Genomic DNA, 12,895 nt, shown 5'->3' with positions numbered 1-12,895 from the left:
TACCAAACTAAAGTTATTTCCCATTTCTAAATGCATGGTATACTTAAGTAGTGATATTGTCAGTCGCAAGACTCTTAGCTTCTAGGCTTTGCTCCAGGGTTAAATTAGCATATATAGCTGAAAAGACAGAAACTAGGCTATTTTTAAACTAAGAGACTTTCTGAGTGGGCTTGTCTGATTTGAAGGAAACATAAGAGTCTAGTTGAAGTTTACTAGCCCTCTGAGATCTTTGAAATGGTCAGTAATTTGGTGGGCAGCAGATAAAATACTAATGTGAGGGCAAAAAGCAGGAAGAATAATGAATATTATTGGAACGGAATAATATGTATTCAATTCAGTTCAGTCGTGCAGTCATGTCTGACTCTTTGCGACCCCATGAATCGTAGCACGCCAGGCCTCCCTGTCCATCACCTACTCCCCGAGTCTACCCAAACCCATGTCCATCGAGTTGGTGATGCCATCCAGCCATCTCATCCTCTGTCGTCCCCTTCTCCTCCTGCCTTCAATCCTTCCCAGCATTAGAGTCTTTTCCAATGAGTCAGCTCTTGGCATCAGGTGGCCAAAGTATTGGAGTGTCAGCTTCAGCATCAGTCCTTCCAATGAATATTCAGGACTGATTTCTTTTAGGATGGACTGGTTGGATCTCCTTGCAGTCCAAGGGACTCTCAAGAGTCTTCTCCAACACCGCAGTTCAGAAGCATCAGTTCTTTGGTGCTGAGCTTTCTTTATGGTCCAACTCTCATATCCATACATGACTACTGGAAAAACCATGGCTTTGACTAGATGGACCTTTGTTGGTAAAGTAATGTCTCTGCTTTTTAATATCCTGTCTAGGTTGGTCATAGCTAGCTTTCCTTCCAAGGAGCCAGTGTCTTTTCATTTCATGGCTGCAATCACCATCTGCAGTGATTTTGGAGCCCAAAAACTAAAGTCTCTCTCAGAAACGTTGGATATCAGTAATCACTTCATCTTTGAAATTCTTCACTTGGAATCTTATCTATGATACCATAAGTGTTTAGTTTTCCTCCTAAGTTTATGTGCTCTTTTTTGTTCTTTTTTTTCCTAATCAACTATCTGATCTCTGAACATTGGAATGTCCTGGTCCCTGTGCTTGGATCTGTGTTTCACATTGTTTTTCTTTTTTCGTTTTTCTGTTCTCTTCCATCCCTTTCTTTTTCCTTTATTGTTTTTAAAATTTTTTGTTTATCCATATACAGACTAGGCAAGCTCATCAAGTTTCAGTACTTTAAATATTCTCTGCTGATGATTCCCAGATTTATGTCTCTGACCAGACTTCTCTGAATTCAGATTCATATCCAGCTGCTAACTCTGCACCTCCCCCTGGATGTATAATAAATTTCTTAAGCTTTAATATATCCAAAAATGGAGCTAGCTAACTAAATGAGGTCATGGTATACACCCCTTAAACTTATTCCTCTGGTAGTCTCTCCGTCTTACTGGAGAGTAAATCTTATCCTTCTGATTATTCAGGTCCCAAATCCTCGGTCATCCTTGATCACTCTGTTTCTCTCATACCTTATATCTAAATTGTCTGAAATACCTCTAAAATATAATCCCCTTCACCTACCACCTAGGTTCGAGCCATCCAGTGTCAGTTTTCTGGCCGGATTACTGCAGTAGCCTTCTAACTGGTTACCCTGCTTCTGCTCTTTTTCTAATGAATCTGTTCTCATCATAGCCATCAGAGTAAGCTTGTTAAAATATCATTTAGGTCATGTCACTCCTTTGCTCAAAAATTTCTCATCCTATTCTTGAGTAAAACCTGAAGTTCTCACAATGACCTATAAAGCCCTATGTAATCTGGCCCTCAGTTATGTCTTTTGACCCTAACTCTTACTGCTTTTCTCTTTCTTCACTTCATTCACATTGATTTCCTTGCTATTTCTTAGACACTAAGTATTCTCCTGCCTCAGGGCCTTTGAATCACACTTACTTCTTTGCTTAGAATGCAGAGCTCTATATATATTTAAAGTACATTTATCCAGATCTGTGGTTGAGATTAATTTTCAAATTTATGTGTATAGTCAGTTTATTTCTGCAGATTGGAATTTAAAAATTAGTGAGTAGTAGTTTATATGTGAAATACTTTGACGTTTTTCACTAGCCTAATCATAAAAGGGCCTAATCTAGAAATATTGAGTATTTTATAAAGTTTTATTCTAGAATTTCATGAATATTGCAGTTAAGTGGGAATTTTTAAATGAAAATAGGAATCTGTGAAAGTGCTTACTTCTGAGATTCTCTAAATGCTGTGATCTAGCTTGGAAAGCATTATTGTTGTAGCTTCTTTCAGTTTGTGAAAACCAGGTGAGTGTCTCAGGGGTTTCCTGAAAAAAAAAAACAAAAACAAAGAATTGAAACCTAACAGTAGAGTAATCATGATCTCTAGACCTTTCTGTAAGAGGACTTGACATTGCAGTGTTTGAGTCAAAGAAATAGCAAAGGTTTCTCTCTCCCTGCCTGAACCATGTATTCTATATAGGTTTCTCATACCGGGGGGAGGATGAGTGGGTCAATAGCACTCATTATAATATTTGCTATAAATGTTTCTGTTTTTCAGATGATAGCTCTATGAAAGAAAAACCAGCTGAAAAAAGTAAAGAGAAGAAAGTGGTCAAGCCAGTACGAAAAGTCCAAAAGATAGCACAGTTATCAAGTTCAGAATGCAAAACAGGTTGGTTTTCTCAATATCAGGCCCATCTTAAAATTACATATTAGTGAAATACCATCTATTCAGAAATAAATGTTCTTATTATTGGACACATACAAAAATTCAGTATATTTTATGTATCATTTTATGTGTGTTTTCTTGAGGTTAATTGACATATATAGAATATATAGTCTGATAAATCCTCATATATGTATACACTCATAAATATGTTCACCATGATACTGAACAGTGCCCCCCGTTTTTTCTGTCATTATTTTTTAATAGAAATTAACTAAATTAAAGGTAATGATTTTTATATAGTGAACTTTTGTATACAGAGGGATGGCTTATGCCTGTAGCTAAGTTTCTTCACTTATGAGTGAATAAATATTGCACAAGAAAAACCTGGCAGTCTGTGCTAGTAATGGATTGGACTCTGAATAAATCAAGATGGGGGAAAAGAGAATTCCCAAGCTTTAAAGTGATTAACATTTTAGGCTTAATCTAGATTGCCTGAATTTATACACTGGTTCTGTCATGTCTAACTTTGTTCCTTTGGTAATTGAGTTAATTTTGGTGTCTTTTGGTTTCCCTGTTTGTAAATGGGAAACCACTAGTAACTTTTCTCATAGGTTGTGAGAACTAAAATAGTTAATACCAAAAGTACTCAGTATAGTACCTGACACATTGTAAACACTCAATTGTTAGGTGTAATTTCTCTACTACTAATTATTATTTCTAGCTGTATTGAAAATGGATGTTTAGTGTATCATATTTAGGTCATTGAGTAATTTGGGACAAGGGAGTGGAGAAAGTTGGAAACTTGTCACTTTCAGTTTGGAGACAACTCAAACATTTCATTATGCAAATATATTTGCTTTATTTAAGGCACTGGGATATTCTAAGCTTAGGCAGTATAGTGGTAAGCAAGATGCACATAGCCCCTTCCCTCCTGGAACGTAGAATCTTGTCAGGAAAAAAGTAGATATGTAGTTATAATAAAGTGTAATGAATATTGAATAAAGTGAAAATGAAAGTGTTAGTTGCTCCATCGTGTCCGACTCTTTGCCAGCCCATGGACTGTAGCCCACCAGGCTCCTCTGTCCATGGGACTCTTCAGGCAAGAATTACTGGAATGGGTTGCCATTCCTTTCTCCGGGGGGTCTTCCTGACCCAGGGATTGAACCCGAGTCTCCCACATTAGAGGCAGATTCTTTACTGTCTGAGGCTGCAGGGAAGCCCCCAAATAATTAGATAGGGAACATACAAAGTCCTATAAAAACATGAAAATAGAGTGATGGGGCACTGGTTTCTGACCAAGTGCTTATTTTTCTGATCATAGACTAATCAGTTCAGTTCGTTGCTCAGTCATATCCGACTCTTTGTGACCCCATGGACTGCAGCACGCCAGGCCTCCCTGTCCATCACCAACTCCTGGAGTTTACTCAAACTCATGTCCATTGATTCGATGATGCCATCCAACCATCTCATCCTCTGTCAACTCCTTTTCCTCCTGCCCTCAATCTTTCCCAGCATCAAGGTCTTTTCAAATGAGTCACCTGTTTGTATCAGGTGGCCAAAGGATTGGAGTTTCAGCTCCAACAACAGTCCTTCCAGTGAACACCCAGGACTGATCTCCTTTAGGATGGACTGGTTGGATCTCCTTGCAGTCCAAGGGACTCTTAAGAGTCTTCTCCAACACCACAGTTCAAAAGCATCAATTCTTTGGCACTCAGCTTTCTTTACAGTCCAACTCGTACATCCATACGTGATTACTGGAAAAACCATAGCCTTGACTAGACGGACCTTTATTGGCAAAATAATGTCTCTGCTTTTTAATATGCTGTCTAGGTTGGTCAAATCTTTTCTTCCAAAGAGTAAGCATCTTTTAATTTCATGGCTGCAGTCACCATCTGCAGTGATTTTGGAGCCCCCCAAAATAAAGTCTGCCACTGTTTCCATTGTTTCCCCATCTATTTGCCATGAAGTAATGGGACCGGATGCCATGATCTTGTTTTTTTTGATCATAGACTAATCAAAATAGTGCTAAATAACTTTGTGACATCCATTGTTAATTGCAGATGTTATACAAGAAAGACCCTGGCTATATACCAATAAAAAAATAAAATTTTATAGGAATAGGAATTACCTGGGTGTAAACTAAACTAATTCTTACATTAAAAAAATGTAACAGTGTTTTTCGTGTGATATTGTTGTCAGGGACATAGTTTGAAAGGAAGCACTGGGACCACTCTAACTTGTAAATACTGATCTTGGATTGTATTTATCCAGGTTTGCGGTGGGCTAATTCTGCCGTGTGTGTACTGTGGCAGTGACTGCTACAGAGAGTCATTAAATTGAGTTAAAGCTGTTTTAAGAGTTTATCTATAGTAAAAGTTCTCTTTTTATACCAGTGACTGCATGGGACTATTCCAGAAAGCCAGAATTTAGAAATAACCACCCAGCATATTTGGAAGCCAACATTTATAAATAACTACCCAGCATATTCATGATTGCTTGCTCTTGATTCAGAAAATTAAGCTGAAATTGAAGAGAAACCTGTTCTCCCATTTTGCTTAAGCACATGAAGTATCTTATAAATAGATTGAACAATAGACTTACAATCTTTTAAATATTTTAGATTAACTTTTTAAGGTTAATAGCAAGGTGCAAAAGCATTTCTAAAGTAAATAGTACACATTTATAATTCATGTTTTTTAATGATAGATGTTTTCATTAAAACTACTTTCATTTAAACTTTTAAATGATACTCTAAATATTTTTAAAAATTATAGATGTAATAAAGTATCACAGAAAGCTTGGAAAATAGAAAAAAACAGATAAAAACCACTGCTCTTACTTAAACAAAGGACTAGTAGTTTTGTGTATTTCCTTACAGTAATTTTAAAATCAGTAGTAGATTATTATAGTCATTGTATTATAAGATTTTGTCTTTTTCTCTTAGCATCTTAGGACAAGAACATTTCTGCTATTTCTTATAGAAATTGTAATTGGAAATGGCCACACAGTACTCCTAATAGAAACATAGTTTATGTACTATTCAATATTTAGGTTACTTCTGATATTATGAAAATAATACAGTGAACATTGTCATTTATTTTTTTCTTTCTATTGGATACATTTCTATTACTTTGATTATTTGATCAAGGGAAATGACCAATTTGACATGTGATACTATTTTTTAAAAAGGAAACTATATCCATTGATATTTCAACAAGCATAGTAAAAGTGATGTTTACTATAATTTTACCAGCTTTGGGTATGAATGCAAAAGTATTTTTTCTAATTTAATTAGGTTTAAAGTATTACTTCATTATTTTCATTTCCATTACATTTTTTATATTGCTTTGTATTTAAACACTTTTGCATATTTATTTCAGGTTTTTTAAAATGGTTTCTATTTTATAAATGGTCTTTCATGGTATTTTTTGTTTTTTAAGTCACTGTTTTGAAATAATGGTCTAATTTTAATTTTTTTTACCATCTGAAGCTAATAAATGAAAATTTTTTCTCTTGGTAAACAGCTGTATTTATTGGAATATACTTTTATTTTTATGAACTTCTATAATGGCAATTTAAAGCATTGATGATATTTGCTTTCTGAGTGTCATTGTTTTATGCGTTAAAAAGTAATGTGTAGTAATGTGTTATATGTCTATAAAATATAATGTGAAATTCTCTATAATAACCATCCCCTTCAAAGGTAATCACTGTTAACTCTTTGTTACATGTTTCCTTAAGGTTTTTTTTTCTATGCTTCACCTAAGTCATTTGCTCATTCAGCAGACATACATTTTACTGTGTCAGGTACTGTACTAATTTTGGTGAACCAAACTCTTATAGTTAAGACATATTTTTATTCTGTGCCAAAATTGTTGCATTTGGTACCCTGGTTCTTAAAGTTTCATAATTCATTAATATTTGGTACTTAACTTTCAAAGCATTTTACACTTAGTATTTGAGGTGTGTGGGTAAATAAAAATTTAAACAGACTACATTAATTGATTTGGGGGGACTTGAGTTTAAAAATAAAATTAGATTGTAAATATTTTGACTTTGGCATAAGATAAGCAAAAGATTAATTACAAATACTTGTATGGTTAAGTAAGTGGTACTTCTTACAGCTAAAATTTAAGTTTTAAATTATACATATATATATATATTTCTTTCTTTTCTTTTTTAGGTAGCAGTCATCTGATTAGTACATCTTCTTGGCGAGATGGACAAAAATTAGTAAAGAAAATTCTTGGTCCTGCACCTAGATTAGAGCAAAAAGAGCGAAGAGCAGCATCAAGTGACAGAAGTGGAAGAGAAAGAACTACTAAATCTGGTGAGCAGTTAAATTAATCAGTTAAACTACTTAATCATTTAAATTGTTGAGCAAAGCAATTAAAAGTTGCTTGTGTAAGTACTTTGAGAGGTGAAAATACTCTTTTAAGAATACCCTTTAAAATTTTGCTTTTTAATTGTGAATGTAGCTTAAAAAAGAAGAAATGTTCTGTTGGGCTTGGCTATGGATAATTTCCATATATAGATGTTATGTTGATCCTTATTAAGAATACTGTTTGTGTTATAGTAATTATATTTAGCTGTCATTATGAATAAATAGCAAGGCATCATATAATCAAATCCTATTAGACTATTAGGGACCTTTAGAGGATTAAGTCCAATCTGTCTTATCTCCATAGATACAAGCAGAAATAGACATTCACAAGGTTGGATTTTTTTGTTTGTTTGTTTGACAGATTAGGAAACAAGCCCTGAGAAAGAAGTGAGTTTTCTCAAGGATATACAGTCAGTGGGTGACAAAATTTGATCTAGATCCAGAGCTTTCTAGTTTGACACTCAAGTCCATTCTCTTTTTAAAATGTCACGAGTGCCAATTGAAATAACTAGTTACTTTTTCATGAACACTAATTTTAGAAAATGAAATATAAATATCTACAAGCCAGCTTTTCTTTTCAGTTGAAAAAAATTGCCTCAATTTCAGCTTCTGATATGGATTCAGTAAGAAATGCTATTTGATATAGAGAAGTTAATACATATTTTGTATTTGCTCTTTTTATCTGACTTATAAATAAACTCATACCATTGTCAGTCTAAGACTAAGCCACATCAGCAAACATTTAGTTGATAAAATGATTGTTTTTCTATATATTGAATTTTTTCCTGTTATTCATTGGAGAGTTGTGGCAGCCTAACATCAGTTTTTTAACAACTGATTGAGGATTTGGGGAGAGAGATAAATAGTAACATTAAATATGCATATGGGAGAGAACTAATATCTCTCTGTTAATAGTTGATATTGATAATTCTCTATTAATAGTTAAATATTCACATCAATAGCAAGATTATCCTTTTTTCAGAAATATTAAAAGATGTACTTTTAAAAAAGGCTGAGGAAGTACAGTTTCTATGGAGTATCAGAATTGTTCTCTGTGTTTCTTTTCTTATGTTCTTTAGAAGACTTTAAGATATTTGAGTTAAAGTGAAATTTCCTAATTTTCTCCTTAATGCAGTAAATCTTAGAAATGAATATAGAATTTTCATACTTTGCAGGGGGCCATATTGGAAGAGCAGAGTCGGATCCTAGATTGGATGTTTCACATAGACATTGTCCACGAAACTCAGAACGTTCAAGAAGTAGAGCTCGGTCAGAAAATAATGTAAAGAAATTAGCTCCATCTCTTCCAGATAATAAACAGGAGGCAAATGCTGCCTTAAATAAGGACTTTTTACCTGTTGAAATTCGTGGAATTCTTGATGACCTCCAGTTGGATTCAGCAGCTCAGACTACAAGACAAGAGACAGGAGAGTTACAGAATCAGAAGTCATCAGCATCCATACAAGCTCCTAGAAGTCATAGCCCAATAAAAAGAAAACCTGACAAAATAACAGCTAATGAAGATCCCCCTGTTATTTCTAAAAAGCGTCACTATGATACAGATGAGGTACGACAGTACATTGTTAGACAGCAGGAAGAAAGGAAGAGGAAGCAAAATGAGGAGAAGAAGGCCCAAAAGGAGGCCACTGAGCAGAAGAACAAACGATTACAGGAGCTCTACCGGAAACAGAAAGAAGCCTTTACTAAAGTGAAAAATGTGCCTCCTTCTGAGCCATCAGCAGCTAAGCGACTGCAAGAAACTTACTCCAAATTGCTTCTAGAAAAGTCATTGCTTGAAGAGCCAACTCATCAACATATTATGCAGGAAACACAGGTAATGGTACTGACAAAATTATAAAGGGAGGTAATTCATGGTTAGGAAAAACTTACTTGCTATAATATTTAAAAATTACTCACCATTCCTAATATTCGGACATATGTTCAGACAGTATTTATAATAATGATGGCCTTTCATGAAGTTTGTTCTATATGCAGAGTAATTTGATAAATACAATTGAAAACAAGTGCTCGGTTAGTTTCCTAGAGTGATTGTTGATCTGTCTCATTTCTGGTTAGTTATATTCTTGCCTAGTTTTTGTTGTATTACTGAGCAAAGTTAGACTCGTTAATAATGAAAAACCTAGTTTTGTTATCTGTGCTGAAATTAGAGAATATTCTATTATAGTATGCTAATTTTATGAGTATTGATTTTGTTTTTAAGGATAGTAAGAATAACGTTTGAGTCTATGCCATGTGCCACTTACCATTTTAAAAGCTTTACGGCTTAAGTTTCAGTAAATCCTCACAACTCTGAGAAGGGGAAGTACTGCTAGTATTTCCACTTATTAGGTGAAAAAGAGAATTAGAAAGAGTATTATTTCCTCCAAAGTACACAGTGAATTGTAAGTGCCCTTGTTGGATTTCAGGTGTAATTTTTGCTGTTAACCGTAATGGCTGGTTTTAAGACAAACTAAATTGGTTTTATTTGAGAGGAAAACAGCTCCTGCATTTCATGATCTTTGTAAAGTTGAAGTGACTTAATATTTATCTTAAGTGCTTTTTGAATGTGTCTTTATGGTGGGAGTCAGATAAAAATATCCTTTTCTTACAGACCAGACCAGGGTATCAGCCATCTGGAGAATCTGACAAAGAAAACAAAGTGCAAGAACGTCCCCCAAGCGCATCTTCCAGTAGTGACATGTCTCTGTCAGAACCTCCACAGCCTCTTGCCAGGTAAAAAGGGGAGAATGAAAGATACTTATGGTTCTTTCTTTCCGTGATATTTACTATAGTGATCTATGCCCAGTGAATTTTGTTCATTGACCTTCTTTGGGAACCAAGAGGTTTATCTAGAAATTGGTTAATATCTTCTTATGGACACTTAAGCATGGTTATACATCTGTACTTGCTGCATGCCCTATTTTGTTGTTCAATTCTTCCCTGTTCTTTAATATTTGGTGTAAATATCAGTTCCTCTTGGGGATCACCTTCAGTTGGAAGTACTCTTGCTTTCTCTGACCTCAACACATGATAAAAGTTTGTTGGGTAAGTGAATCACAGTGAAATTAATATTTTTAAGTATTTGTGTTAAATATTTTTGAAAAGTTGTTTCTGTATTTATCAGTTCAGTTCAGTTCAGTCGCTCAGTCGTGTCTGACTCTTTGCGACCCCATGAATCGCAGCACGCCAGGCCTCCCTGTCCAGCACCAACTCCTGGAGTTTACCCAAACCCATTTCCATTGAGTCGATGATGCCATCCAACCATCTCATCCTCTGTCGTCCCCTCCTCCTCCTGCCCCCAATCCTTCCCAGCATCAGGGTCTTTTCCAATGAGTCAACTCTTCGCGTGAGGTAGCCAAAGTATTGGAGTTTCAGCTTCAACATCAGTCCTTCCAATGAACACCCAGAACTGATCTCCTCTAGGATGGACTGGTTGGATCTCCTTGCAGTCCAAAGGACTCGCAAGAGTCTTCTCCAACACCACAGTTCAAAAGCATCAATTCTTCGGCGCTCAGCTTTTTTCACCGTCCAGCTCTCACATCCATACATGACCACTGGAAAAACCATAGCCTTGACTAGACGGACCTTTGTTGGCAGAGTAATGTCTCTACTTTTAAATATGCTATCTAGGTTGTTCATAACCTTCCTTCCAAGGAGTAAGTGTCTTTTAATTTCATGGCTGCAATCACCATCAGCAGTGATTTTGGAGCCCAAAAAAATAAAGTCTGACACTGTTTCCACTGTTTCCCCATCTATTTCCCATGAAGTGATGGGACCAGATGCCATGATCTTAGTTTTCTGAACATTGAGCTTTAAGCCAACTTTTTCACACTCCTCTTTCACTTTCATCAAGAGGCTCTTTAGTTCTTCGCTTTCTGCCATAAGGGTGGTGTCATCTGCATATCTGAGGTTATTGATATTTCTCCCGGCAATCTTGATTCCAGCTTTTGTTTCTTCCAGCCCAGCGATTCTCATGATGTACTCTGCATATAAGTTAAATGAGTAGGGTGACAATATACAGCCTTGACGTATTCCTTTTCCTATTTGGAACCAGTCTCCTGTTTTTATTATTATTCAAAATTTCTTCATATAATTCCTGCATCAACATATCTTACCTCTCAAAAGCTGTATTTGGATACGCATATGAACAAATGAACAAGGACTAAGAGGGGATTTGATTTGAATTCAGATTGGTGACTGAGGGCTATTTTACCTTAAATTAAGAAAAAAAGATTTTTTGGGGGGAGGGCTGTATTGTTTGCAGTAAAGTAAACAAACAAACCTGTTTGTCCGTGAAAGTTAAGGTGATTTTCAGACTACATGATTATAAATTATACTTTGAAATAATCATTTTTGGAAGAGAAAGATTTTGAAATTCTTCTTTGGGAATGCACAAATAAAAATCAAGTCACCAGTTTGGGGTTAATTTACATATGACCCTCTTACCCCTTGCTTACCCCCATCATCCCCCCCTTAATAGTTTTGATAAAAATAGCTAACATTTATTGTTTGTTACATTTCAGTCACTGGTCTAAGTACTTTGCATTTAATCCTTGTAAATTCTTTGAGTTCTCTCAGTTGTTGTTCAGTTGCTACGTTGTGTCCAACTCTTTGTGACCCTATGGACTATAGCATGCCAGGCTTCCCTGTCTTTTCACTATCCCCTGGAGTTTGCTCAGACTCATGTGCATTGAGTCTCTCGGTTTCTTTTTGCTTAAAAGCACAGCATTTCTTTTCCTTGCCGTTCTTGTTCTATCATTCTGCGTTGAAAGTGAAAGTTGCTCAGTTGTATCTGACTCTTTGCGACCCCATGGACTATACAGTCCATGGAATTCTCCAGGCCAGAATACTGGAGTGGGTAGCTGTTCCCTTCTCCAGGGGGTCTTCCCAACCCAGGGATCGAACCCAGGTCTCCAACATGGCAAGCAGATTCTTTACCAGCTGAGCCACCGGGAAAGCATACCCTATTGAACTTTTATTATAAGTGAAGTCGCTCAGTCATGTCCAACTCTCTGTGACCCTGTGGGCTGTAGCCTGCCAAGCTCCTCCATCCATGGGATTTTCCAGGCAAGAATACTGGAGTGGATTACCATGTCCTTCTCCAGAGGATCTTCCTGACCCAGGGATTGAACCCAGGTCTCTGCATTGCAGGCAGACTCTACCATCTGAGCCACCAGGGAATTTCATTGAAGTTTATATATCTTCGTATTAGTACTTAATGACATCGTGTTTAGCTGTTCATTAGTCTGTCATCCCTGTTAGATCTTCTGAAACTGAAGGATTAGGTCTTAGTTGGATCAAGTTCATTTCCATTTTTGTGTACAGCTGTTCTTCTACCATTAAAATTAGCGTTCTAAACACTTGGATATAAAGATCTCAGATTTTTACTTGGCAGTGCCTTTTTATTTATAATTTTCTTTGTATTTCCATTACTACCATTACTAGTTTAGTTTGGGCACTAATAACTTCACACCTTGCATTTGTAATAGTCTACATTCTGTGGCATAGAATCCATTCACTAGTCTCCCTGTATTCCACTTTCATAGCAGTCCTTTAGTATGAAAGACTGCTACTACATAACCTTCAACCAAACTGTGCATGACATGCTTTTCATTTCCTTTATTACCCTGGTTACTCTCTTCCAGATGGTTTTTTTTTTTTTTAACTTAATTGGTAGAACTTCATATTTATTCATATTTGATTGGTCTGAGGTTGCAGCCTGTCTAAATAACTTTGAATCATAATTTGATTATTTTTTGGGTTAACCATGCCTCCTAGCTTTCTGTCATCTACAAATTTGGTAAGCACACCTTCATGTC

At 35.9% G+C, this 12,895-nt stretch overlaps 1 protein-coding gene across 9 annotated transcripts in view; it reads left to right on the top strand.

Moving 5' to 3' along the window:
• The window catches only part of CEP350 (centrosomal protein 350), a 147,280-nt gene that overhangs the window by 36,104 nt on the left and 98,281 nt on the right, over positions 1-12,895 (top strand). For all 9 annotated transcript variants that reach the window (XR_014052384.1, XM_081485854.1, XM_081485851.1 and 6 more), the window contains 4 exons: positions 2,582-2,695; positions 6,876-7,022; positions 8,252-8,910; positions 9,688-9,809. Coding sequence is in view for 8 of the 9 variants with exons in the window: in XM_081485854.1 (XP_081341980.1) it covers positions 2,582-2,695; positions 6,876-7,022; positions 8,252-8,910; positions 9,688-9,809 (1,042 nt within the window). In the remaining variant the exon portion in view is untranslated. The remainder of the gene's footprint in view (positions 1-2,581; positions 2,696-6,875; positions 7,023-8,251; positions 8,911-9,687; positions 9,810-12,895) is intronic.

This window comes from Giraffa tippelskirchi, chromosome 5, assembly GCF_054371585.1.
Source record: "Giraffa tippelskirchi isolate mGirTip1 chromosome 5, T2T-mGirTip1v1.2.pri, whole genome shotgun sequence".
Classification (NCBI taxonomy): domain Eukaryota; kingdom Metazoa; phylum Chordata; class Mammalia; order Artiodactyla; family Giraffidae; genus Giraffa; species Giraffa tippelskirchi.
Note: the sequence above shows the minus strand (reverse complement) of the source record. Positions and strands in the feature narration are given on the sequence as shown.